This window comes from Acyrthosiphon pisum, chromosome X (assembly GCF_005508785.2).
Source record: "Acyrthosiphon pisum isolate AL4f chromosome X, pea_aphid_22Mar2018_4r6ur, whole genome shotgun sequence".
NCBI classification, from domain to species: domain Eukaryota; kingdom Metazoa; phylum Arthropoda; class Insecta; order Hemiptera; family Aphididae; genus Acyrthosiphon; species Acyrthosiphon pisum.
In genome coordinates this window covers 91,355,153-91,382,999 of record NC_042493.1, presented here as the reverse complement: position 1 = coordinate 91,382,999, position 27,847 = coordinate 91,355,153, and the positions used below count along the sequence as shown (strand labels likewise).

At 27.3% G+C, this 27,847-nt stretch overlaps 2 protein-coding genes across 6 annotated transcripts; one reads left to right on the top strand and one right to left on the bottom strand.

The window, feature by feature from the left end:
• Nucleotides 1-129: 129 nt before the first annotated feature.
• LOC100164943 (NAD-dependent protein deacetylase Sirt6) lies at nt 130-7,465 on the bottom strand. 2 transcript variants are annotated; one of them, XM_001949585.5, is made up of 8 exons: nt 7,163-7,465; nt 6,414-6,505; nt 6,220-6,347; nt 5,265-5,383; nt 2,617-2,740; nt 1,321-1,494; nt 849-972; nt 130-751 (listed from the first exon to the last, which is right to left on the bottom strand). In XM_001949585.5, exons 2-8 carry the CDS (start codon nt 6,477-6,479, stop codon nt 425-427), a joined length of 1,062 nt encoding a protein of 353 aa, XP_001949620.4. In that variant the 5' UTR covers nt 6,480-6,505; nt 7,163-7,465; the 3' UTR covers nt 130-424. The 2 variants fall into 2 exon arrangements, with proteins under 2 accessions (XP_001949620.4, XP_016662931.1); XM_016807442.2 differs by lacking the exon at nt 7,163-7,465 and adding an exon at nt 6,858-7,090.
• A 5-nt stretch (nt 7,466-7,470) lies between these two features.
• Nucleotides 7,471-12,837, top strand: LOC100166962 (exocyst complex component 3). Of its 4 annotated transcripts, none has more exons than XM_029491165.1 (2): nt 7,471-7,491; nt 10,414-12,837. In XM_029491165.1, the coding sequence occupies exon 2, from the start codon at nt 10,439-10,441 to the stop codon at nt 12,650-12,652; it is 2,214 nt and encodes a 737-aa protein (XP_029347025.1). In that variant the 5' UTR covers nt 7,471-7,491; nt 10,414-10,438; the 3' UTR covers nt 12,653-12,837. The 4 variants fall into 4 exon arrangements, with proteins under 4 accessions (XP_029347025.1, XP_003247006.1, XP_001950356.1 ...); XM_003246958.3 differs by lacking the exon at nt 7,471-7,491 and adding an exon at nt 7,705-7,906; XM_001950321.5 differs by lacking the exon at nt 7,471-7,491 and adding an exon at nt 7,758-7,929.
• The last annotated feature ends 15,010 nt before the right edge of the window (nt 12,838-27,847 follow it).

The following is a 27,847-nucleotide window of genomic DNA, read 5'->3' as shown; positions in this document are numbered from 1 at the left end:
TAAATGAATGTAACTTTATATCATTAAAAACAAGTTAAGTTAAAAATTTAGTTAATAAAAATTAAATTTATAAAAGTTAAGTTAAAAAGTTAAATTTAATGTTAAACATAACTTGTGACTTTTTAACTCATTTATGCCCAGGCTTGTTGAAAACTGTCGCTGTAGGATCAAGACTATAGTTACTCGATTTGGCCAATTCACAGTATAATTCCCCCTCCCCCACCCCTGATCATAGTGATGCAAACAAACAGTAAATTATTTCCAACAACTGTATCATATTGTATATCTAGATTAATATCATGTTTATAAGTTAAATATTTTTAATGTAAATTTTTTTAAGAAATTGTTACCGGAACATGTATTAAAAGAATTATATAAATAAAAAAAATTATAAATATAATTATAGAACCTAATTAATTTGTTATTATTTTATAATATTATCAATATTATTGAGTTTAGAGATTTTTGATGGCTTAAGAATTTGATTATTACAAGGCAATTCTGTTTCTGATTCCGTATTAGAAAATTTGGCTTCAGACTTTTTTCGTTTTTTTGATTTTGTAGTGTTTCTTTTGATTTCTCGTACTTTTTTTAAATCTATTTCATAAATTGTCCAATCAGTGGTTTCAGAATTTATGTTTGTTGGATCTTTCATATCGTCGTATTCGTCAATTTCTACTCCAAGGATATCCATTAGAGACTTCATCAAATTGTCTACATATGTATGAATAACTAAATCTGCTTTACGATCCTTAATAAAAAATATAACACAATTAGAACAAACATTTTCAAAAAAAGTGTAGTATACTATTGAATACAATTTAAAATAATAATTATAAGATACTTACACAGTTGGTTTTTTGTAAATTGCAAATAACAACTTTTCCTTTGTTTTTCTTCGCGTTAAATGGGACCAGATTGATTGGTTGAATTTGTAATGAAGTTCCAAGACAAATGCATAAATCAGCCATTCTGAAAAATATAAGATTTTTGTTATATTTGAAAAATAAGAAAACTACCATAACTTGAATTGATTAATTTGAAATATATGAAGATTTTTTTGCATAACTATACTTAGCAAGTGCTAACATACTTTTATAAATAAATTACATTCAAATGATTATTTCAGTCTTAAGCGGAGTTCACCGATCTTAATAGGCACATAGTAATTTTATTCTTTTCATAATCTCAGTCAACAATCATACAAAGTAATACTATAATAAAATTATGTCAACCAATCAATCGTCTTCGATATGCAAAAATGTTTATAAAAAAAATATTTAAATGTAAAACATAGAGATAGTTAGTATATATAGTTACTTAGAATGTAACTCCGATAACTCCAGTTCTTCAGTGGGTAATTGATGTTCCCAGTCTAATATTGTATCATATAAAATACCTCGGCATTGATTACCATTCTTATTTTTCCCGAAACATTTTATATCCAAGCATCGCTGTCCAACTGTTTTTACAGCAGTTTTGCTCACATAGCTCCTAGTATTTAAACAAAATTATTTAACTCAACAATTTCTAATATAGATATTTAAATTATATACAGTTTCAAAAAGGCTAATGTTAATAAGTAGGTAGTTTACTTTAAATCAGGGCTTAAAAACTGAGTATAATCAGCGATGAAAATACCTCGGTTTTTCTAATTTCAATACTAACTGTAGCCAAAACCAAAAACGACTGAATTTAGAGGCTTGTAAACAATAAACTATACTTGCTTCAATGATATTGAACTTATGAATGCAGCATTGTATAATAATATGTAAGTCAACACAACTGATACCATTGCTAAGTGAAATACTGTTACACATCATTTCTCTTTTGTTTAAATGTTAGTGTCTTTATTGCTCAGAAGCTTCTATGCAAATTAGAACCATTGTTAAGAAGACAAGGCACCCACATGTGTTGTCTCCGTCTTACAAGTTAACAGTACCGCGTTAGTTTAATAATTAGAGTAAATTAACCTCTTATAAAATTAAAAGGTAAGATTATTATCTAGGCAACAGGCTTTTTAATTATATTTTAATTTTAAAGCAAGTTATGAGTATTTTAAGATGTACAAACGATTTATAATTTTAAAATACTCATTACTCATTGCCTTGATAATATTCTTACCCTCGATCTTAACTTTCAATTTTATAAGAGGATGATTCACTCTAATTTTTAAAGTAACGGAGCTAAACGTGATCTGCTGAGCGTAAAATTTGGTATGTTACATACTTGTAAGACGGATACAACAAATGTCACTGTAATGTCTCCTTAAAGCCGGCTTAAAGTGTATATTTAGTGACTATAGAAATGCCACATCCATATGTTAAATATCAATGACTTTCATACTATTTTACAATAATCAACAGTTATAGAAATTATTCAACAATAAAATTAAAAATGGAAGTATTGTAATTAATAAAGTACAAAAGAACAATTAATTTGATATTTAATAATTTATTAATATGAAAAAATTTAATATTTGAAAATAAAAGTGATCTCACAGTATATTGATAATTTATTTATTGTTAAATACATGTGTTTTAAAAATTATATGAACTATTAAACATTTCAATTAAAATTCGGTATTTACAATAAAATAATAATATTTTAATTTACCTTCTGCATTTGTTACATCTCATGGTAAACATATTTCCATGAACTTCAGAAACATGTTGACGTAGTAATCCTGACTTCAAATGCAAACCATCTATATTCTGACTGACAACATATTTTGCATAACCTAGTAAAATGTATAAAATTAATGTTAAACATTTTTAGTGATCCTGATTTACTGGTTAGTGCTAAACAAATACTAAAAAATATACAATATACTGAATATTTGACAAACTAAATATTAAGTGTTTTGCATATATTTGTTTGCACTCCTCTCTCTAGATCAAAACAATATTCTATGTAATTTGCTAACCTAACTACATAATGGAGGAAATATTAAATTATAGTGTTGTTTTAGTTGAAAATTTTAAATTTTAGTTTGAATTAGTAATACTAGTTCATTATAATTTAACAAATTCATTCTCAAATTACCTGTTAAAAAAATGTATCCAATTTATCAGTTATAGTCAAATTTATAGCAATTATATATTGGTATTAATAAAAAGTTATTATTATTTATTATTCATTATTATATTTGACAATATATATTAGTGATATTTTATATTTGTTTTTATTTTCTTTATTGGAGTCTGGATTTCTTGGCTTAAATAAAGTTGACTATGACACTAATATTCTCAACAAAAAAAAGGTGGGTAAGTGGATGTCACTCTGCTGTACAGTAGATTATAAGTGGGTCACTGTATAATGGATGGTATTAAATTTTAATTCAATGATATAATATCATTGTATAAGAAAAACGATTCTGAGCGGAGACGGTATATCAGTCTAGGTATAAGACATAATATTATATAGGTAGTCTATGGTAATAAAAAAAAATTTACCTATAATAAATTCCAAATTAATCATATCACAATATCTATTAGGTACTTATAACACGTTATACATTAACGACAAACCATGATACTATCATAACAGATTACTACTATTAGAACAAAATAAGAAAATTGTTACATGAGAAATCGAGTAGATATCAAATGTTGTAAAAATATGAATTTCAAACGCTCATAAACATTTAATTTGACTTGCTTGTAGACAAACTTATCGGAAATCTTGTATTACATTTTCAAATCTTAGATTTAAAAAGAAAACTTTTCATGAATTTCTAACTCAAAATAATTTTCGTCATTTTTACGTATATTGTCAATATTTGAACTTTGGATACTTATTAAAAAATTTAATTCATCTGCCTTCGAAACAATATACTAGGAACCTTCTATTAAATTTTCAAGCTTTTTTAACTAATAAATAAAATTTTATTAATATTTATAGAAAAAAATAGATTTCAAAATAAGTCAAAATATTTGGAAAATGTTATAGTGTATAGAAAATGCTAATTTAAACATTCAGTCAAAATTTAATGTACCTACGGTAATTTATTTAAGAGTTGCACCAAAAATCAAAATCAATTTTCTCAAAAACTGATTTTGGGAAAAAATTCCCGTTTTTCCATAATTTTTCTTTTGTTATTCACGGCGCATTTAAAAACTACTGGAATTTTTACTTTAGACCCCCTTAGTACCAACTAGATTCACTTTCCTATCAGAAAAGATACTGTTGAAGAAAATCTAAGCATTTTTACTGTCCTTAAAGGTGATGACAGACAAAAAAAAATGAAAAATAAAAAAAAACATATCATTGTAAAATCAATACATTCATCCTTTCACTCTGAAACTAAAACAAGAAAAATTATCTTAGAAATGAGAAAAATATGCAAAAATAATCAATTAACATCAAAATATACTTTAAAATGCAAATCTAAAATTTTTTTAATAACATAAAAATAACTAGTAACTACAAAAATAGAATATAAATTCATTGCAATATAAGAGAAAAATTAATTATAATGACTGCACTTCCATGAAGCGATATAATAAAAATAAATATAACAATACAATTAATTTGGAACTCTGATACTTATACTCATTAAATTTCACTAATTGTATTAGTTAGAAGTTTACAAAATATTCACTGGTTAATAATTATTGAAGAGACAGATCATAGCGTACATATGCTTAGTTGCATTGTATTTATGTAATTGTGGATATTTAAAATCATAAAAATACTTAGGTATTAAAAAAAAACCATATTACACATAAATGATTGAAAAAATGTTTAAAGGTGGGTCTCAAAATTCCGGGCGCAGTATTTAACGGCAACGAGTATAATAGCTTATAATTTATAATATTACAGCCATGCGCATATATTCTCACGTTTTGTACAAGTTCTGTACAAAAAAAAAAATAAATATTTCAATTTTCTATTTATCCAAACTCTAAAGAATCTAATGTCTAATATAAGTATATATTAAATATTCCAATTTAAAATATATGAATAAAATTCAAGATTGTAACAAAGACCAATATGAAGTAAACAAATATTTTTTTAATTTCTGGAAATTACATTGAGGCAGACGCATCGCTTGCCTCACCATAAATTGCCACTGGCCATAACATACATGAAATTTGTGCTAGGATCAATGAGCATAATAATATTGCAAATTATTAACTGAGTATCTATTTGTTTATATAATATATAAATTACATATTATATAAGATAAAAACTTCATAGGTAAGTATTTTTAAATAAGATTATTACCAAACAGTAAACAATAGATAATTCAAGAATTAGACCTTTTTTAACCAAGCTTTTGATTGCCATATGTGTAACTGTTGGTTTAGCATCATTGAAATCTAAATTAACTTCTGGTTTCTTTCCTTCTTTTTCTAAAGTCCATACTCCTTTTGGTCCTCTATAACAAATACAAAATATTGATAACATTTAGCAGGTTAGATTTAAATTTTTTTTATTTTGTAAAATATAATTTTACATTATAGTCTGTGCAACGAAAACTAGCCGGTGAACGGCACGACTCTAGGGGCCATTTCTGGGCAGGTGGGGTCACTGGAGTCACCGGCCAGTTTTTGTTGAGCGGACTATAATTATACATAATATAAAGTAAACAACACCATGTCACAAAATAGTAATTTTACAGGAGATAGGTCCAAAAGGTATTATTTGCCTTTAAAAAAAGTGGACTTGGTTTTATTTTCCATAGTTTGATTTCCATAATTAATGGTAATTGGACATAGTGCTATACATAGTAGCTTTACATAGAGCAATACATTTTGTAAAAAATGTATCCTTTATCTCCGGGGTACAGATATAATATTAGGTATTTAAGATCTTAAATTTAATTTTTATTCACATAAAAGTTTTTATATAGTGATTGAAAACTAAGGTATTTCCGTTTGCCAATTACTATTCAAACGATAAATTAAAAAAAAATTAAAAAAATAATAAATAAAACATATTAAATATAGGTATACAAATTTACAAAAATCTAATATTGATAAAGATTATCTTAATAAGGTTATTTTAGTATCTAAAATTAAAATCTTAAATATTAGGATAGTAGACGGTCTTATATTTTATTTTGAGTTAATAATAAATTGTTTGCTTTACAAAATCTTTATGTTCGAAAAACACTAACATTTTATTTTTAAAGAAATAAAATACCTAAAATATTGTTTTAATTTACACTTGAACTTATTATTATTATTACAATAACTTATTATACACATTTACCGGAAATCTGGTATTCCCGCTGATGTACTTATACCAGCACCTGTGTGAAAAACTGTGTATTTTGAATCTTTGATCCACTCAGCAAGAAGCGAAATCTTTTGTTTCAAAACTTCAGGAGTATCAAAAACCTAAAATAAATATAAAATGTATAATTATGTATTTTTTTAACTGTTCTTAATAATTACTGTACTTACTTCATTCATACCAACTTCCCCTTTATATTCATATGGAGATAAACCATCAGCATAGTTGCAAGACATTTTGCTTTAAATTAATATGTAATATTCTAGAACATTAAAAAAAAAGATACATACAAATATAGAAATGTATTGGCCATTATTGTTAGTGCCATTATATTATATTTTTATAATATTTAAATATCTAAAGCCAAAAGTATGATAGAAGCGTGGTTAAATTATGTTACATACTAACATACTTAGGATCTAAAACTTTCCTAAAATATTTGTAACAAGATTAGATTCAATAATATCTTATATTTTATCGGATGGGGAATTTATTTTCTAAAGATAAGTTAAATTTAAAAATACCTAACGATAAATAATACAAAATTATAATATAAAAACAAAATTCCATAAAATTATATTTTTCATTTTTACTGATTCCAGTATTTGGTATACCTAATTAAACTGCATCGAAATAACACACCATTACAATAAACGGTGTGTTATGTTTTTTAAAGTTTATAATTGCAAAACAGTTGTTGGTATTGAATACATTGAATGTCCTAATTTGCATTTTGGTGCAAACAGGAATTAGTATCAATAAAACTGTAAATAAATGTAATATTGATTTTCAAATACGTTCCAATGTGATTGTGATGGTTTATTAATTGCCAAATAATTACTGACGTGCTTAATCATTAGTACACTGCACACACATGATAGATCGGTAGTTAGATAATGTTAATGTTTGGACAATTTACCGTGTGTTTACTTTGTGAACTGTGTTTCGTGATTGTATGAGTTTGACGTTTTTCTAATAGGTGTTACTTTAAATTGTTAATTGTCATTGACACCGACGTTTTTAAACGAACTTTATTATAATTATGTTTTAATTTCATTAATAATTACACTATTTCCACCGTTTGGTAAAGTGCAAAACACTAAACACAATCTCTAAGTATTATCACATGTTATCTTCATAAATGTATTATTTTGATGAGATAAGATTACACAAAGGCCTGAACGACACACGATAATAACTACCGATTGATTCATATTCCATTTATCCATAGGATTTTTCACACGAAGGGTAGTGTGTTTTTTATATTCCTTCAAATCTAAATAATATTCTATTGATGAGTGCAGATGAGTGTAGAACTATCGAATTCATTACAAGTAGAATTTTAGAATTACAATAATAATGATAAAAATTGTCGACAATTTATTCGTTCTACTGTCAATACAACGTTTTGGTGTTTTCCCTCAACTACTAACAGTCTACTGTACCACTGATAAACGGTATCACTAAATTTACAAAATTTTTTTACTGAGATACTGAGATAAATTACCTAAAAATGTTTTGTAAATTTATAATTATTCTTGGTTCTTATGCGTGTAAATTGTAATTGTTATTCATTAATAATGTTTAATTTTATTAAAACTATGTGAAATTGTTTTGAATACTTTCAGACAAGTTTGTATTCCATCTTTAAGATTATCGAGAGGTACGAACAATATTTCCTTACTAGTAGGTATTCATAATCAATGCATTTAGTTAGGTATTAATTTTATTTTACAATATGATTCCAATGTAGTAGAGAGTTTTATTTGTAAATTTTTTTAAAGTTGAATTAATATTATAGAACTAGTTAGGTATTTATTTAAATATTTAAATTTATTTAATAACCTATTCAAGTAAAATTCAGTGATTTCACCAAGCTGTCAGTTGTTTTATTAAAGCCAAATTGTAGTTACATATATTTGATAACTGTCAATTGTATTAGGTTGGTATATACTTTTTTGATACTGGTTAATTGATGGCTCGACGCCCGCCAAGAAATTATTCTTCCGACATTCAGGTTTAGTTGATGCCCACCACTTACCTACCTATATCTATCGTATTTTGTGTGTTCTAATCATCATACTGTATTAATTATACTTAATAGTAAAATAAAATAGTGATGGTTCCCAATTGGCGGTCCGCGTGTTGATATAAGGGGTTTGTGGTTACATAGTATCGTCGTGATTTTTCATTTTTATTTTATTTTGGTAAATTATTAAATTTGTAGTAGCTTAAAATTTGGGTATTTTTGGACTATTGAAACTCGATTATCGTGAAAAAGGTTAATAATCAATTTATTCATATTTAAAAGTAATTATTTACAAAAAAGGGGTCTATGGAACAATTTAACAATGTAAGTTTTAGCTAGGGGTCCATGGTTTCATATTAATTGGAAACCACTGATTTATAGTTTAAACATATAAAATTATTATAGACAAAATTACTTTAATACTTTAATAGATTAATCAATGATAAATCCCACAAAATAGTTAAATTAATTTTACATTTTTAGTTTTACTAAAAAGATGTTCCTTATGGTCCATAACTAAATTATAATCAAATTTATTATTAGAATATAATTAATTACCTACTCATATAATATCAAATATTATTCAATTCAGCAGTAATTCTATTAATAAATTAAAACATAATAACTAACAAGAATAATGTACCTAATACAACCAGTGACGTATTTAAGTTTTTGTCATGTTGGAGGGGAGGGGATATGATTTTATCCTGTAACCCCGCTCTTAAAGCTAGAGCCCCTGTAAATATGCCACTGAACACAACTGATAATTTATTATGATTAATGAGTACCTATTCAAACATTGTAATATGTATAAGGTACTGAGTAAATAGTTATATTTTTCTTTTCTAAATTATGCACTTATAACTTTTCTGTTTATAATAGGTATATCTATATAGGTACATAGTACCTATAAGGTATTATTATTTACATATATTTATATATACCCATAAATAAATACAATAACATTCTATATTATAACCATTATTAGGTACTTATTATTTATTATATTTATAAATAAAATTTGATATTTCTGATTATTATTATTATTATTTAAATTATTGTTTATGAAATAGAATATATTTTAAATCTTTTTGTTTTAAGGGAAAAGATTAACTTAGCGTAGCAAGAAAACTAACTATAAATTTAATAATAAATGATTAGAATATTGAAAATACGAGAGATATAAATGCCAAACATTAACTAAATCTGAGTGGCGGTAGAATACATTCTTGGAAGGGGTCAAAACCATTTTTCTTTTTTTATTAGTTAAGAGGACGTTACACCCACATGTGCTGTCTCCGTTTTACAAATACATAACATACAAAGTTTTACGTTCAGAATAATTTGTTTAATTCAATAAAATTATTAATATAATAATATTGTAGCAAATTGACCTATTATCAAATTCAGAAGTAAAAGTATTATCTAGTGAACCTCATAGGTTTTTTAGATTCTAATTTTTAAGCAAGTTACGAGTATTTTAAAATGTACAAACAATTTACAATTTTAAATTTTTAAAATACTCATAACTTGCTTTAAAATTAAAATCTAAAAAAACCTGTGAGGTTCACTAGATAATACTTATACTTCTGAATTTGAAAACAAATCAATTCGCTCTTATATTAAACTTATTATATTATTATGAATAAGTAAGAAATAAAAATAGTATAATAATACAACTAATTACAGTTAAACTATGTCTAATCTAAACAACTTACAAACATAATAACAAACTAATTTTATTTGTTGATGTAAAAAGCCTAATCTTAATTCCATATCTTTGCAGATACCATATTAAGCCACCAAATTAGTGGTAAATAGCATATTGAACGACTGTATGAAAATACTATTTCGTAAAACGAAAATATTTTACGTTATTGATATAAATGCCAACTTATGTAAATTTTTAACTTTTTGTTATTTATGATCGCAATGACTATTCTTAATTTCAAAACCATATCGTTCATGATTTGACCTCTCTTATTTGTATATTTTAGAATTAGATTATCCTAATTCTTACCAATATTCAATCCTATATTGTAACTCATGTACATCTATATTTTGTATGTATCCAAGTTATCACATAAAATAAATTCAGATTAAAAAAAATATAATAATTTTATTTATATTATTTATTTTAGAGACTTGGAGAATTGAATTGTGAGTATGGACATAGATCAGTTGGGCAATGATGCCAAATTGGCAGCAACAAAATACTTTACAAATACGCTTAAGAATCCAGGACAATTGGAAAAAGTTGAACAATTAAAGAATCGGATATCACGTAAAAAAACTTCTACTGAGGCAATGTTGAAAACAGCTATGCAAAGTCAATTAGATGGTGTCACAATTGGAATGGAACAACTGAAAGACGCATTGGATGATATAAGTAAGGTAAAGATATACCTTAGTCAAACAAAACATTCATTTATCAATTTACCATCTCTTGGGTACAAGTTGCAAGATGTGCGCACCAAGCAAATGCAACATTCTCAGTACTTGACGGCTAATGAAAATATGAAGCACTTATTCACTGTACCTGAAAGCATTGAAAAAACTAAACAGTGGATCAACGACGGAAAGTTTTTACATGCTCATCAATGTTTAATAGACCTTGAGAACTCTAGAGATGATCTTTTATTTGAAGTGCATAAACTGCCCAATCAGGCACCCAGTGATAAAATACTACTCAAAGCATATTTCGAAGACGTTGAAGTTATGTCCGATATGTTGAAAAAACAAATTAAATTAGTATTGAGCAGAACTCTAAATACTGTTAGGAAAGAACCTATGGTGATTGTTACTGTGCTGCGAATAATTGAACGAGAAGAACGTGCTGACATATTTGCATTGCAGCGTCATAAGCAATCTGGATTTATGCCTCCCAGTCGCCCAAAAAAGTGGAAAGAAATGGCGTTTGATGTGCTTCAAAAATCAGTTGACCAGCGAATAGAAGGTACTCAAGTGAATGAACGATCCGACAATAAAATGTGGCTTGTAACATATTTGGAACTTTGTCGACAATTAATTCTTGAAGACTTGCGAGTGGTTAAAACTCTTTGTGTGCCATGTTTTCCTCCACAATATGATATTTTCGATAAATTTGTTTATATGTATCATTCCAGTCTTTCAGCAAATTTAAATGACATAATATCAGATGGACTAGAAGGCAATGAATATGTAACAATTATTTCATGGGTGACTAACACATACTCTGGTACAGAGTTAATGTTACATCCTGAATTGAATATAGATATTGGTAAAGTTGGTCCATTATTAAAATCATCAATTATTTTTGATTTACAATCAAAATATTTAGAATACATAAAAGCAAATTACAAAGAATGGATGTTAAAAACATTGGATACTGAAAAAAATGATTGGTATGCAGGTGCTTCACCTGAGGTTGGTCCAGATGGATGTTTTCATACAGCTGCTCCAGTTATTATATTTCAGATGATTGATCAAAATTTGCAAGTCACAAAAACTATAAGCCAGCACTTAACGCACAAAGCATTATTATTAAGTGTAGATAGTGTCAGTCTATACGGCTTGTCTTACAAAGAGGCTGTTATAGAGTTCAAGAAAAAGCATTTTGAGGACAGAAGCAAAGTACCATTTTTTACACACTGCATAATTACTGTGCTCAACAATTGCTTGCAATTTATTGAATTAGCATTAGAAATGAAGCAACACTATTGGAGTAGTGATTTCAAAGATCAGTCAAGTACTGCCTACGAAAAATTAATAAAGACCTTCCAAAATCTCAGAGATGAAGCAGCACAATTTCTTTTAGAAGAAGCTTTGATTGATCTTGACATTCATTTTCAAGATTTGATAACTACTAAATGGCTTACCAGCTTTATATCTATTGAAACTATTTGTGTGACATTAGAAGATTATTTTCAAGATTATACTCATCTAAAGCCCAAGAATTTAGAGTATATAATATTAGAAGCTGAGGATATAATAGTGAGACGATACATAATGGCTATTCTGCAGAAGAAATTAAATTTCAAGACATATGAAGAACGTCGATCAGCAGCTGATAAAATGACAAATGAAGTGGACCAATTGAAATCATTTTTTATGCGTGTGGCACCTTTAGTAACGCGTGAAAAAGATTCACCTTTTGATGCTGTTGTCAAGTTATCTGAAGTATTAAAAAGTGAAGATTCTGAAATACTATCGTTGGACTTACACACACTTGTAAAGATGTACCCAGATATAACCGAAGATCAAATGACTAGATTATTAAGCTTAAGAGGTGATTTAAGTAGGTCAGAAATACGTGAAAAAGTACAGTATGCTATTCAAGGCAATAGGGAACTCGCTGGTACCACATTAACCAAAAGTATATTCCAGCAAATCCACTTATAGCGTAATAATAATCACAAAATTTGTACAGCTTAGGTAATTATAGCTAAAGAACTGTATAGATACTATTATTAAAACATATTGTGTACCTATATGTATTTCATTTGCAATCAATATTCCGTTCCTTATGTGATACAATAATACTACCTTTAATTATTTAAAATAACATTTATTTATATATTCTTGTATTTAAAGTATATTTTTTCAATATATAAAAATATTTTAGAATTTGTTAACTGTTTCTTCAACATTGTTTAATTTTAATGATATAAGTGTTTAAATAATTATTGAGTCTGTTATTTAATATTACAGATCAGTGGCCTGTGTGAGCTTTACAATTGGGTCAAAATGTATTTTTACTAATTTAAAAAAAAATTATAAATGTATGTTCATCAGTTGTATTAGGCAAATGCAATTAACATAACTATAATAATATTTAATACTACATTAATTAAGAATTGGTTAGTTTTTATAAGTATAATAACATTATCAATCAGATATTTTTTTTTTATGGTTGCACAACATTAATTATAATTAAAATGGGTACAAGTTCAATACAATGGAAGACCACTGCTATAGATAGGTATTTATGTTGTATAAATACATATTTTTAATGTAAGTGTATACGAGTTATGTAGATATGGCTTATGTTTAATTTGCTTATTACAAGTATAATAATTAATAACATTATCCACATTATCACATACTCTCAAGTTAATAATGATTATAGTGGTATATTAAAAAAAAAAATTGTTAAACAATAAAAAAAGGTTCTTTAATATATTTAATAAATCATTTTTACAAAAAAAAAATGTCTGCATACGCCACTGACTACTGAGTTATATATAAGTTATATGTATTATAATTTACCTCCGGTGTCATAAAATCACTGAATAACTTGGAAATTTTCAATTTTAATTTTTATCATTTTATATTTTTAGTATATATATATTTTAGGTAATATTAATGAATAATAAATATTTAAAACTATTAACAATAAATTCTACATCAAACTGTTTGTTATTTTGCTATTGGAGTGGTTAAATTCTAACATGAAGGAAATATTATAAAGAAAAAGAGTTCATGATAAATAAAAATAAATAAAACTATAGTATAGATGAGTTCTCAATAATTTAAAAAAAAAAACTTTTCTTTTAGTTGTTACTCACACTATCCGAAGAATATATTATTATAATATTAATGATGCCTCATGCTTATAGTTTTAACAACAATGTATATTTTGTAACATGGCAATGGATGGGAGGAGTTAATAGGATGACTTAGTAGACTAGACTTCTTTGTGCATAGGTTGACAATAAAGCCACTTCCTTATACAGTATTGGTACATGAAATTCCATTTTAATATAGTTTATTAAGGAGATCGCAGCACACTTATTATCCATACGTTTTAGACCAATAAGTAATGGTAAATTACACAAATACACAATATATTTACTGGAATGTCAAATTTAAATTTTTTATACATGTAAAAACTCTTTGACGAAATATCTAGGCTTTTTAGGAAGCCGATTTTCAATTATTAAGGACCTTAAAATTAAGATATTTTTTCAAAAATCCCACGAAATGATTGGATTATATTTGTATTTATTTTGGCACGTCTTATTTTAAATCAAAAAAGTGATTCCTAAAGAGCATAATCTAGAAGCTTAAAAACAGTTTTTCAGTTTCAACGGTTTTTTCGAAATCACAACCGAACTTCAGGTAATATGTTTAATTTACTACTGCATTTAGTAGCTTCTATAGTCATGCAAACAAGAATATTATATTTCATATTTCCCGAGAGTTGGATCCGGCGGTGGTTGTCCGAGCATTACACCGATTCTCGCAAACATCCACTAATGTTAATTTACAACTCGCACATAGAAATAGCCCAAATGTTCAAGTCATGTAAATTGCCTAAATATTACTCCTTAAAACATAATACACTAGAACCCCATTAAATAGATAGGTACCTACTTAACATAATATATTATATTAACTAATGGCGATTAGGGCAAACGATTAATATATTTAAATATTTTATTGTACCAACGCACTAGTTAAGGAGCAACTAATACAAATTCAATTTGTATTCTATAGATCTGGTGCATAGCTAGGATGTTTTGTAGGGTGGGGGTCCTAATTTTATTTTAAATGCATATTTTACCTGTGTCGCATTGGACATTTGAATTTACATTCGAGCTCGAGCATATTTAGACATAAAAATAGTAAGTATGCCTATATATAATTTGGAACTCGTGATATTACTTGATTTTGATCGTTTTATTCATATCAGAGTTATCTAAATTTTCTAACAAAAATTAAAAATTAAAGAGATACCAGCTTGGTAGGCAAGTATACTAAGTATGTTTCTAAAAATGTGATATTATTCGCATATTATCATATTCAAATATTTGTATATAACAATATACTTGAAAAGTTTAAAGTACCCACGAATAATATTTTTAAATTTCAACAAAATAATTAAAATCGTTATTTTTGGTATTTTAATAATATTTAATTGTATTAATTAATTTTATTTTTAATTTAATTTCGTCCAAATTCAAATTTTAAATAATCATAAAAAAACTAAATGCTTACATATTTTTTTAGATTTTTTGGTAACAGAATTAACTACTTACGTGGAATCTTGTTTTCAATTTTTAACCGTTAGCTATAAAAATTGAACATTTTATACATTTTTAACAACCTACCTACTAAATAATTTGTACATTTCGTTAAAATTTGATCTGAACAAAAAATTCAACAACCTATAAATGCTTATGAAAAAAAATCATGAAGTTGCATTTTAATACTTTTCAACTGTTATTACAAAAACTTATTAAGGACCTCATATTAAACTGTCATATCTTAGGTATACAAAGACATTTTATTATGACCTATCATAATTTACCTATTATTTTTATAACTGTCGTTTTTAAGCTTTTTAATAAAACAAACGATTTTTTAGTATAGTAGGTACCTACTAGGTACTTATTATACTATCTACGGTTAGTGTCAGTTACAACAAAATAAGAAAATCGTTGTCATATGCATGAATATCCAATTTCGTCAAATCTTTTACAATTTATTACGCTCAACCTTTTTTCTCATCTCTAAACAACAATATCAATAGTAGATGGCGCCACTTAATTTACAGATATATTATAATACTCGTAAGATAATCATCATGAATTTAATAAAATAAATTATTTTATCATTTAAACATTATTATTGTTATTTTTAAACATTTAAAATAACTAAAATATTATGACATTATGTCAGAAAACTGTATTATTTAGGGATAATATTATACGGATATACCTACCTATTGTCTATACCTCTTATATTATATTATTATGTCTGGATTAAATTAAATTTATTATAACTTGAATATTTTAAAGGAAAATATAAAATATTTTTATTTTTATGTAATACATTTTGAGATACATTTAGAGATAATATTCTTTATGTATTTTAAATTCTGAGCGGAGTATTGAATGTTTTTAGTTTACAATGATGTGTTTTTTTTTTAATTTTAATTTTTTAATTTTTTGTTTCTTTGTACACGATAAGTAGTCAAAATAATGGTTCAATTTTCACTTTCAGTATCTTGTTTGATGGATAAGTGAATCTAGTTGGTGTATTGGGGAGGTCAAAATTAATAATTTATAATAATTTTCAAAAGCACCAGTAAAAACAAAAAAAAAAATTAAGAAAGATATTTTTACGCTAAGTCGATTTTGGTTTTTGGTTTACCTGTGACTCTAAAACAAATGACCGTTACTGTACTTTACCGTACTGTTTATGGAAATTTTCAGTTTCCAATTTTTTACTTTTTTTTTTTATAAATATATAATAGGTAGGTATATATAAATTACTTTATTAACAATAATCTTATCAAATGTACTATACCTTTTTATATTTATGATTACATATTATGTATTAATATTCATCTTATTAAGATAAACATAATCTGTACTTTTTATCACAATAAATAAATAATTCTATTAATATTTTATTTTTTATTAATGCGATTTTAACATGTAGGGACATCATTATTTATTTTATCTCGGCTATTAAAATGTGAACTAAAAGCTATAAATATTATTAAGTTAAGAGCCTTTGGGGTGGATTTCTTGAGAGCTGACTTGTAGACTGGTCATCACTTAATATTAGCAGTATGGCCCTAATGCGATAATACTTTTTAAAACTGATTTGAATTCGTTATTAGGTATGTCTACTTGAGTTTGGCCAGTTCACTTTTTCCATTTTCACAAAACATCTATAAATTTAACTTGAATATTTTGATATTTCGGAATTTTCAAACGTTGATTATTTAGGATTTAAATCAGAAATCTTAAAATGTGGTCTGGCCGATTTCAAATAGACATTCTGACGAATTCAGATCAGTTTTCTTAAATATTATCGCATTATTAGATTGATCGGTAGGATGGAACAAAAAAAAAGCGGTAGTGGTAAGTTGTAGTCAACGGTCGTTGATTATAAATATCTTGCGTACCTATATTGATAACTACACTAGGTATTATGCATTTATAATAATTATAGACAGCATTTTGTAATAATAATATTATTATAGTATTATAATAACGTTATACTAATATTATTCGTTATTATAATGTTATAATAAGATTATTAAACAAAAAATTGCTGTCTGGGTAATTAATAAATACATAAGTATTGAATTGTACATACTTCATATATTTTTTGTCACACCTGCACCGAAAGTTAAGTTTTCGATGACGGTTGAAGCGTTGAGAAGTGATTCTTTTCTAACAAAAGTAAAGTGGAAATCTCCAAAAGTACTGAGCTCAGATGATATCACGCGTATCCTCTGCACAAATATACATTAAAATCTCCTTGCATGACTCGTAAACATTTTTATTTCATGAAATTGTTTTCGTAGAATAATCTGATTGTTGTATATATCCCTATATATACTGCTTTAACTTTGACGTGATTACATTTTTTTTGTTCGTCGCTTTTGGTATAGACTAGGTAATAAAATACGGGTATAACGTGAGGATTTGAAACAGCGTAATAAGATCTGCATATTATGCATTTATAATTATTATCATTTATAAGTTATAACAATTCGGTGACTTTAACATCAATTTTAATGATAAGAAAACGGTAACTTTTAAAACTTTCCTTATGGACACACACACATTCAATTAACATGCGATAAGCAATTCAGCAGAATCTACAACGAGCGATGACAACACTATCGATGGAGTATTTTCGAGATATTTGGAAAAAATTACAACACAAATATACGTATCATATTTCAGTTATCACAGGCCTGTATTTCGATGATTGAATATGATTAATACAATAGTAATAGTTAGTAATAATAATTTACTTATTGATATTTACTTTTATTTTGAATGGTTCCACTAAAATGTACTTGTAATCTATAATATTTGTTAGAAAAAAAACTTCGTTTCTATGGGGATAGACAGCACTCACTTTTTATTATTTTAATCTTTCATAATTTTAGTATGCAGAACATTTAAAGTTTTAAAAAGCAGGCCCAGTTGGACTAATAATACCCGTTACAAGTTCAATAGGTTAAGCTAGTCATAGCTAGGTATAAGCATAAACATTTATAAATATTTTCTTTTATTGCTGTACCAATTTCAAACTGAATTATTTTTCACTCTGTTTTAAATTAAGGTTTAAATTAAACCTATGGATATATTGGAAAACAATATGAAATCGGAAAATATTTTGCTCAAATAATTATTAATTATGCTAATGAATTTCGATCAAATTTTATCGAAAGATGTGATGATGTTGAGATTTTTTTAATTCCCTTGCATGCTTTCGTGGATTTGCTTTTATGATTATTACAATTATACGCCCACCTGCACCCACCTGCACCCACGCGCATATTGAAGGAACTTTTCTATATTAATTTTCTTACGTTTATCATTTTACTATCCTATACTTGTATCTAATACCTAATAAGATAGATAGATATATTATAAATCTGTATTTTAAATATATTGTACTTTATTTATATCTTGTGATTACTGGGTTTAAACCGTATAGCGGTCATAATAATAATAAATAAATACATTACATTTAAACTTACCTATGGGGAAATGGACGTTTAAACACTGATTTTTATGCATTTCACCGTATATATATAAACACACATACACAGTGATGAATAGTTTTATTAGAACTTAGAAGAAAAATCTCTGGAACCACCTGTCACATTATTTCAGTTTGGCGGGATCAAAATCGGAGAAAATGTACCCGATTTTTCATTAAGTTCAATTTAAATTCATAGTTTCTGGCCGTTATTCGTCCCTGAATAATATTTAACAGTTGGAAAATAAAATAAAATGTAAAACAAAGCGTTTCGAATACCAATAGCGAAATAGATGCATATTGATTTAATTTTAATCGAATACCAAAATTAAAAATTTGTTATCTAGTTGAAGCTGATGAGCTCTTAAATTACTTAGAGATAGTACTGTATATTTGCAATGTCTATCACTATATACGCTTATTTTAGGTAAACTCAATTTCTTCACGAGGAAATTTTAGTGTTTTACTAATATTTATGGTTTAACCACCGACCGGTATTTTTTCTATAATAATTATGGAAAATACAAAATATTGTAAAATTAATTTGAAACCAAGTATAGAATCATGGACTGACCTCGAATAACCAGTGGGGACGGTATTCGTGAATTTCGTGTTGGGTCAAATGTACCGAACCCGCTGCATACGAAACATACGAACATCGTGACGTACAAACTTATATAGTCCCCAAAATACCTTTTAGAACGAATTGAGTTGAAAGTACTAAAATTTAGTAGGTGACCATTTGTCTCGTTTAAAACACGATCGTCCTTTTTCCGAGCATCGTGTTCCCTTGTCCCCTAATCCCTTTCAATCCATATATTATATTAACACATTACACGTGCGTAAAAGAAAAACCTGTACATAAAACGAATACAAAACAATATTTTTTATGATTTATATTAAATTATTGAAAACAAAGTCAATTGTTTTTATACGACGAACAATAGATTGTCAGCGACGAACATTGGGAGAAATATCGTATTGACGTATTGCATAATATAATATTATTTAGTGTAGTATTATGAACTCCCACACGACCGCTACCCTTTACAACAACACACCCCATCTAACAGGCGAACATTATCTTTGAAATGTCTTTTAAAAACCAAACAATTATATATTACTATAAGACATGTACTATATTTATAATATACTAATATTGAATTCATTTTTAAATTCTAACAGCTTCGACAAAGTTTGCAAAAAAAAACCTTTTCGTTTCCATTTTTACAGACTTCGGAGTTAGGACTGTTGTCTGTCTTTAAGAAAACATTGTACGTGAGAGTATGGATAAACTTTTATTTTTTTATTTTTAAATGTTTTGGTATATAATAGAAAAAATTGATTAATCGTGTGATATAAAAAGAACCAATCACGTATTTCGGTAATCGCCTACATTACACAGTCGTAACTAGGAGTTTGAAGTCGTAGGCATAATTAGGCGAGTTGCATATTTTAATCTATATGCATACCTACATTACATTAAATATTATGCTTTCAATCAATCTAATAAAAAATAAATTCTGCACAATGAAAAGTTCAGAAATAAAAATTTGAACTGTGTTTTTTTTCCTTTAGATTTCGTCAATATGTTTTAGAAGAAATTGCATAGTTCTTAGTTTTTGTATATTTGAACGCATAGTTAATATTTTCTAAAAATAAAATTGACCTTTATTGGGTATCTACATATATGTATCTATTTTATATTCAAATAATTAAGGTAGGTATTTTTTGTTGTCCAAATATTTGTGCTAATATTTCTTTGATCAACATTTCTAACAACGAATTTCGAAAGTCTTTTTTGAAAAGTATTTTGAAATGTACTTTGCTAAAAGATTTACTATGAAGAATACATACATTGGTATTTTCTACATCTCGAGACCTCGAAGGAAGTTATATGTATATTGCAAAAGTAATTGTAGGATCTATTTACTGTCAGATGGGGCTGGTGATATTTTTAAATTAACTTTACTACTCAAAAACTACGCACTTATTATAAGCTTTTTAATAATGGAGTATTTTTGTTATGGCCTGACGTCACTACGCCGCGATAATGTATTATTTTTATTATTATCATTATTATTATTTTTGTCCTACCAGTTTTTCTCCACATTTCATAAAATATTTTAAATATTTTATAATAATATGTAACATCATAGTCATTTTTAATCAAAATAATATTTAATTTAAACTAACTAATCTACTATTATATAACTATAATATTAATAATAATTAATTAGTTTTAGATTCTGAGCGATCAATGTATTGATTTAACAATGATGTGTGTTTTTTATTATAATTATTTTTTGTGGCTGTGTCATGACATGTGGGTAGGTATAGTCGAAATAATACTTCGATTTTCAACTTCAGTACCTTTTCCGACGGGAAAGTGAATCTATAGTTGGTGTATTTGGAAGGTCATAATTTAAAATTGCCAATAGTTTCCAAAAACGCCGAAAACAAAAAACAAATTAAGGAAGAACGGAAATTTTTATGGAAAATCAGTTTTCGGCAAAACTAACATGGACATGAAATTTTTACTGAATGTTTATATTACCTAGTATTTTCTATGCAGCATAAAATGTTCAAAATATTTTGATTCATGTTGAACTATTTATAGGCATATGAACGTTAAGTGATTATTTTACCAAAGTTCTCATGATTTTCCAATCCCGTCCATATAGGTATTATAATAATATAAATACTTAAATATATTATAATTATAATATTATGATACTATAATTATAATTTGAAAATAACAGTTTTAGAGCCACGTGTTACACTGATTATTCCTATACATGGAATCTGCAGTACCTTAATAATATAATAGATGGGTGACTTAGACATTTTGACACTTTGTGCGTCCTACTTTGACGTGCTGTCTGGCGCATAATCTTCGGGAACGTGTCATCGTCCCAGCCCGGAGGTTATTTAGACTCATTTCGTCAATGAGTTGTAGGTACTCTACCTAAATAATATAATATAATGCATATTTTGCTTGTAAACGACGCATCGATAATGGCTGGTTATATAGATACGCGTCTGACGACATTTCGTCGCACTGCAGAAAACTATTACATAATATTAATATATTATACGCATTTGTAGAAGTAATAATATAATTGAGGGTGTCGGTGCCGATTTTTAAAATTTTCTGTAATTCCATAAAATTTGAAAATTATATTTTATATTTTAGTTGCTATCTTAATTAAAATTCTTTTTCGCTAATCTACACTGTCAATTACTTATTTAAGGGTGGAGAGGGGGGTTGACCCGATATTTTATATCAACAGAAATTACTTTACTGCAGGATAAACTCACACGCCTCATTGATACGTCGAATTGTGATAATTTTCTTTTATTATCTGAAAGATAAGAACTTTTTCCAGGTCGGATCATGGCTCGAAGGTTTATTTTAATTAAATAGTGTTAGAAAAACAACAAATATTTGCATTCTTCAAATGTATATTTTAACTTTTATAATTTAAATTTTGAAAAACGCGCTTTGATCCGTTCTGAAAAACGTTTCTCTTGTTTTAAATTAAAAAAAAATAATCAACGAAATCCGGCTATTCTACTTGCGGGGCGTGAGAATTTTTACCGTAATAAATGTTTTTGTACTAAAAATGCATCGGCACCCTTAAACAAAAAAAAAAAAAAACCATAAAACGACTTGATCGAGGATCGGACAGCGTGCCTACCGATTGGGAAAACTGGCAACGACGACCGTAGACCGATTAAAGGTTTCATAGGACCGACGGTTAATATCGCGGTTATTCATTCATCTCGAGTATACCGCCGTAACAACGTGCTTACCTCAACGAATTTCGCAGGTGAATATTTCAGCAACTACCTACTAAGATACTTAAAGCATTGGCCCGTGAACTCCATATTGAGGGTCTATAAGCCCTTGGTCTTCTGCCGTAGGTACGTCGGCAACCGCGGTAAGCTCGACCGCAGCGATCACCGTTCAAATCATTTACCATTAACGTATGCAGGGGTAATGTACGTATAATCCCTAAGGCCGTGTTTCCAATGTCCCATTTTGTGTAATGTTTTATATTATAGGCACCTAAGTATCTAACTATAAAATTTCAGACGCTAGCGGCGCATTTATGGTTTTTTTTTAGGTCACGTTCTACGTCACGCCTCCCATATTTTGAATTTTTGTACGAAACATTCACAAGATCTTGTCACCATTTCGTAACAAACGTAACCATGGTAACTTTTTTTGTGACTAACAAGGAAGTTAAGAATTACACATTTCAGAGGTACAAATAAAATTGTACCTATATTTATTATGAGCTTAATAGTTAATTATTCACTTTACCACACGACGTGTCACGGTTTTTTTTTAAATCCAAATTTTACTTAAGCCATTTTTTATTTTTCTAGATATTTTACTTTAAAATATGACAAGCAATAAAAACAATACATTTATTTGATCGCCTGTATTTAAACATTTTTTAAATACCGTCGATTTCTTTCTTTATTATTTAATATCTGATTTGTGATTTGAAATAATTTGATTTTCGTTTACTGTTGTTCTTGTAATTTCCCCACTATTATAGTCTCTCACATGCTATACTGAATCAATTGTATGATGCATGCTCTCAAAAATATTTCCATGGTTTAAAGTAAGCAATAAACAATTAAAAATCCATTATCAAAATTTAAAATACACATCCATTTGATTCACCTAGGTATTATCAATGATACAGTACTCAAAACATACCATAGGTAACAGTAAGAGTTAGCGACTACTTTGGTTTTAATTTGATTTTTGAAATGAACGTGTAGGAACTAATTTTCAGCTAAAAATCTAAAAGAGGGATTGATGGTGTCTAAACTATTTGTAAAAAGGATCCATCAAGTTTAAAGGTTGAAAACCTCAGATTCTAAAAAATTACTATAATTCCCAAGCTTATTATATCGCAGTATTGTTATAGCACCTATAATTATAAATACTAAAATTCACTTTTTATTGGTTTAGTATAAAATATGCGCTAAAAATGCATTAAAAATTGGGAAATATGAAAAATAAAATTATAAACATCTAAGGATAGATACCTCATACATTGTTAAACAGTCACTTGACTTATAAAATATTAAAATATTAAGTAGGTATTATCGAACATTATCATTACTTTGTATATAATCGGTCATATAAATCGCATATGGTATAGAGTTGCTATATATTATTTTTGCTGACAATGGCATTAATTGGGTAAGGTGTGAATTTGTCCGGTAAAAATACCACGAATATATAGAATGTTTTAGTCATTACTCATTAGATATAAACGATCCGTCAATTCACGTATAAGCTGCAGTCTGTAATATGACGAAGGAATAAACTTATAAATAAATAGACTGAGAAAAAACAGCTATTTCAACTTATTTAAAAATCATACTATACAATACCATACGCTACTCGATATTTTTCCTATACAAGTAAAATCTATGAATCATAAATATGTTTTTGTTAACAAGTACCCATATTATGACGATGAAAATCCAACAAAAAATCGTCCAGGAACAAAAAACGTGTATCCGGCCCCAAAAACATGTATATCTATGTTGAAATGACCATTTATTTGCCAGCTGCAGCATATTATTGGCAACGAGTCATTGCATTCGACTAATATTACTGTTGTTGTACCACTAGGCCTACTATTTCTCCGGGTTTCACCTGGATACTCCGGTTTTACATATTATGTATTTTAAAACTACGGGATACGGGTCTAGTGAATTTATTGTTCTCCGGGTTGCTTAAAAAAATAGTACTATAAGAGGATAATAACCTTTTCATCACATTAACTCATATTTCACAAATTTTAAACACTAGTGTTCATATAATCGATGGTATTAAGTGTATTATATTATTACCTACCGCAGCGGTTCTTAACCTGTGGTCCGCGGTCCCCTGAAAGTCCGCGATACCCATGTCCGGTAAAGCACGATTGAGCATAAAACGATTGAGCATAGACCTCATGTCGGTGTCCGCGGCAGCCTTAACACATAACCTAAGTCAATAAGTGACATGAGCACATTATTATTTTATTTTTTTCATTTGTAATATATCTTATTATGTAAGAGATGTCACCTATTTTATCTTTATCACTCCGATGACGAGATACGATGGAATTCGATACAATTAAGTATATAGGTACAGTAGGGTGGTCGACCACTCTGGTATAGATGGAGGGAAAAAATTGCAAAATGTTCAAGTTACCCGCCTCAAATCGGTTCCAATACTTGAAAAATTATAAGAAAAAAATTTCAGACAAATTGATCATTTTTAATCCGTGTAGCAAAAGCTCTAAAGTTTTAATAATAAAAAAATGTTCGAAATCGTTAATTCTTTGAAATAATTAATCAATACTCTTAAAATAATAATTTAACAAAAACATTGTAAGGATTTAAATTACACAATATTATTTTATACTTATACATTTTGTTTTAAATATTAAATTTTTAAAAATATAAATTTGTAACTATTTTTTAACGAGGCAATAAATAAAAAGTTTTCTGTATCATATAATGTGATTTAAATGAACATAAACTTAATTAGGTACTGTGTAATATAATTATAGTTTGTAATTAATACTACACGTTGTAATCTATGATACAAGAAATTAGTATAGAATCGTTAGGTAGGTACTGAGTAGCTTAACTAATACCTATACCCGTATTTTTCGATTATTACGTGCAGATTATTTCCATCATTTTAACATTTATTACTCGTACAACAGAACTAAGTATTATCGACATTCTAAAATCTACATTATTGTAAATTATTACACTTAGGACTTAGGTACGTGACGTGTAATCGGGTTTATTATTAAATCATTATAGATTGTCAATTATAATTTTGCGATTTATTGATTTATTTCTCAGTTGAATTACAACAACAACAACCAGTGTCGTACTTAAATACTGTGTGTTAAGCTTTCACAATTTGTTATACTTAGTAAGAAATATATTTTATTTTACTGATTTATAATGGTTACTAGGAATAGTTTACGTGAGTCAAAAAATATTTTTTTGATTGGACATACTTAACATCATATACCTATTTGGTTGTAAATTACCATCAAACGAGTAGATTTTGTCAGTACTATTTTGCATCAAAGTGCTACATTAGTGATACAAGAATCGATAATTTTTTGGTAAAAGACACGTATACCAACGAGGACTGAATAAAAATGTGTGACCAAGTTGAAAGATTTATACGAAGAGTGGAGAAAATTGCAAAAATCAGAATTTGGATAAAGGTCGAACTGAATCATTGCTTGGTATTGATAAAAAAAACTATTAAAAATAAAAAAAAACATAGAGAATCGGAAACAAGCAACAAAGAAAATAAAGATCGTGCTCGTAAAGAATTTGAAGCTTCAAGTAAGTTTTTAGTTTAAAATAATAATTTCATTTATAATATTATAACTACTATAGGTACTTAATGAATAAATTGTGTGTATAATAATATAAAATTAATTTAAGGTAATACTGTAGAGCTGCCGTCCAATAGTTTTGACGAACGTGGTCAATGATGCATTTATTATACATGAAGATGTTCCTGGTCCATCAGGTAAGTATTTCAAACCAATCAGAGGGTACGATGACTTTGTCTCCGAAAAGCTTGCAATTGTTTTGGATAAATGTAAAATCAGTGTATTATACAGTGTTATTATTAGGAATACCTAGATTCTATACTAAATAATTTTATTTTAATTTATTTATCAGTTTTTCTTGTTTATATGAAATGTACAGGCGAACAGCACTGTAGCTCGACAGTCGTATATTTACTGTAATTAAGACAGTTGATCGATCGTACTCAATTATAGTTTTGTACAACATTTTTATAAAAAATTAAGTGTAATAAAAATAATTATAAATGTGTATGTTTTGTTATGCAACTTATGTAATTTTTAATATAAAATAATTATTATAATTTAGGTTATGATAACATGAGATGTTATGTAAAAAAAAAGGTATTTGGAAAAAAATTGGTAAGGGAATCTGCGATTTCTAAAAATCTTTCATCCGGGGTCCGTAATCCACAAAATGTTAAGAATCGCTGACCTAGCGTATAGGCACGGTGTCTAGTTTATGGCGTACAGAGATGTTTTGGTGATGATTTTGATTTTTGTCCTTGTCTGGCCTGTTCTCTTTTAAAAGTGGATATCATGGATATTATTGTTTTTTAATATTTAGTACCTATTAGGGAACCAGACACGTACCTACGGGTGGGCCGTGATTCAGACAGATCTAATTTACCACTGTCTACTAATAACAAGTATAAAAAAAATAAACGTTTTTAAAATCGTCTTTTACAAAATACCTATAATAACCTACCTATGGTATGCTTGAGAATTTTAGATTGATGAGTCATACAAAGCTATAATTACATTTACGTTTAATCGTTAAACATTATTTTCACATTTATAAAACACTCGATTATAATGTTTTTCTTTTAAGAAACAATTAAACATCTTATTTATATGATTCATTACTTCAAAATAATATTACAATATGATGATAAATTAAACATGTATTCAAAATTCAGTGTGATCTCTAAGTTTAAAGTTACATGCACGAAAATAGTAACTTTCTATCTCCTAGCTATCACTAATTACTAATTACCATAATTACTTGTATGATGTCCAGTATCGTCAGTCCTTTATCAAAATGTCATAAGTTGGGAACAACCATAATATTAATTATAGGTACCGATATAGCAACTTGATATATCTTAAAAGTATTTTCAAATATGAAATGCAATTTGTTGGCAAATTTGAAATTTATACTTATAAGTTTTTTTATAAGTTATAACTTAATGGAGGTTCTTCATTCATCCGTTTTCAGTGGCGCATAAAAAATATTACAAAGAGATACCTATCTAATTATTAAATTGATTTTAAATTTATGATATTATACAATACTCAGTTCACAAATGAATATAAAGGTAGACAAAAACCACCATCCTGCAATTTTCCTATGTAGGTATCATGCCTGGTTTTATTTTGTTCAAAGTTTATAGTTTAACTTGATCACATACAAATAAATAAAATAACATTA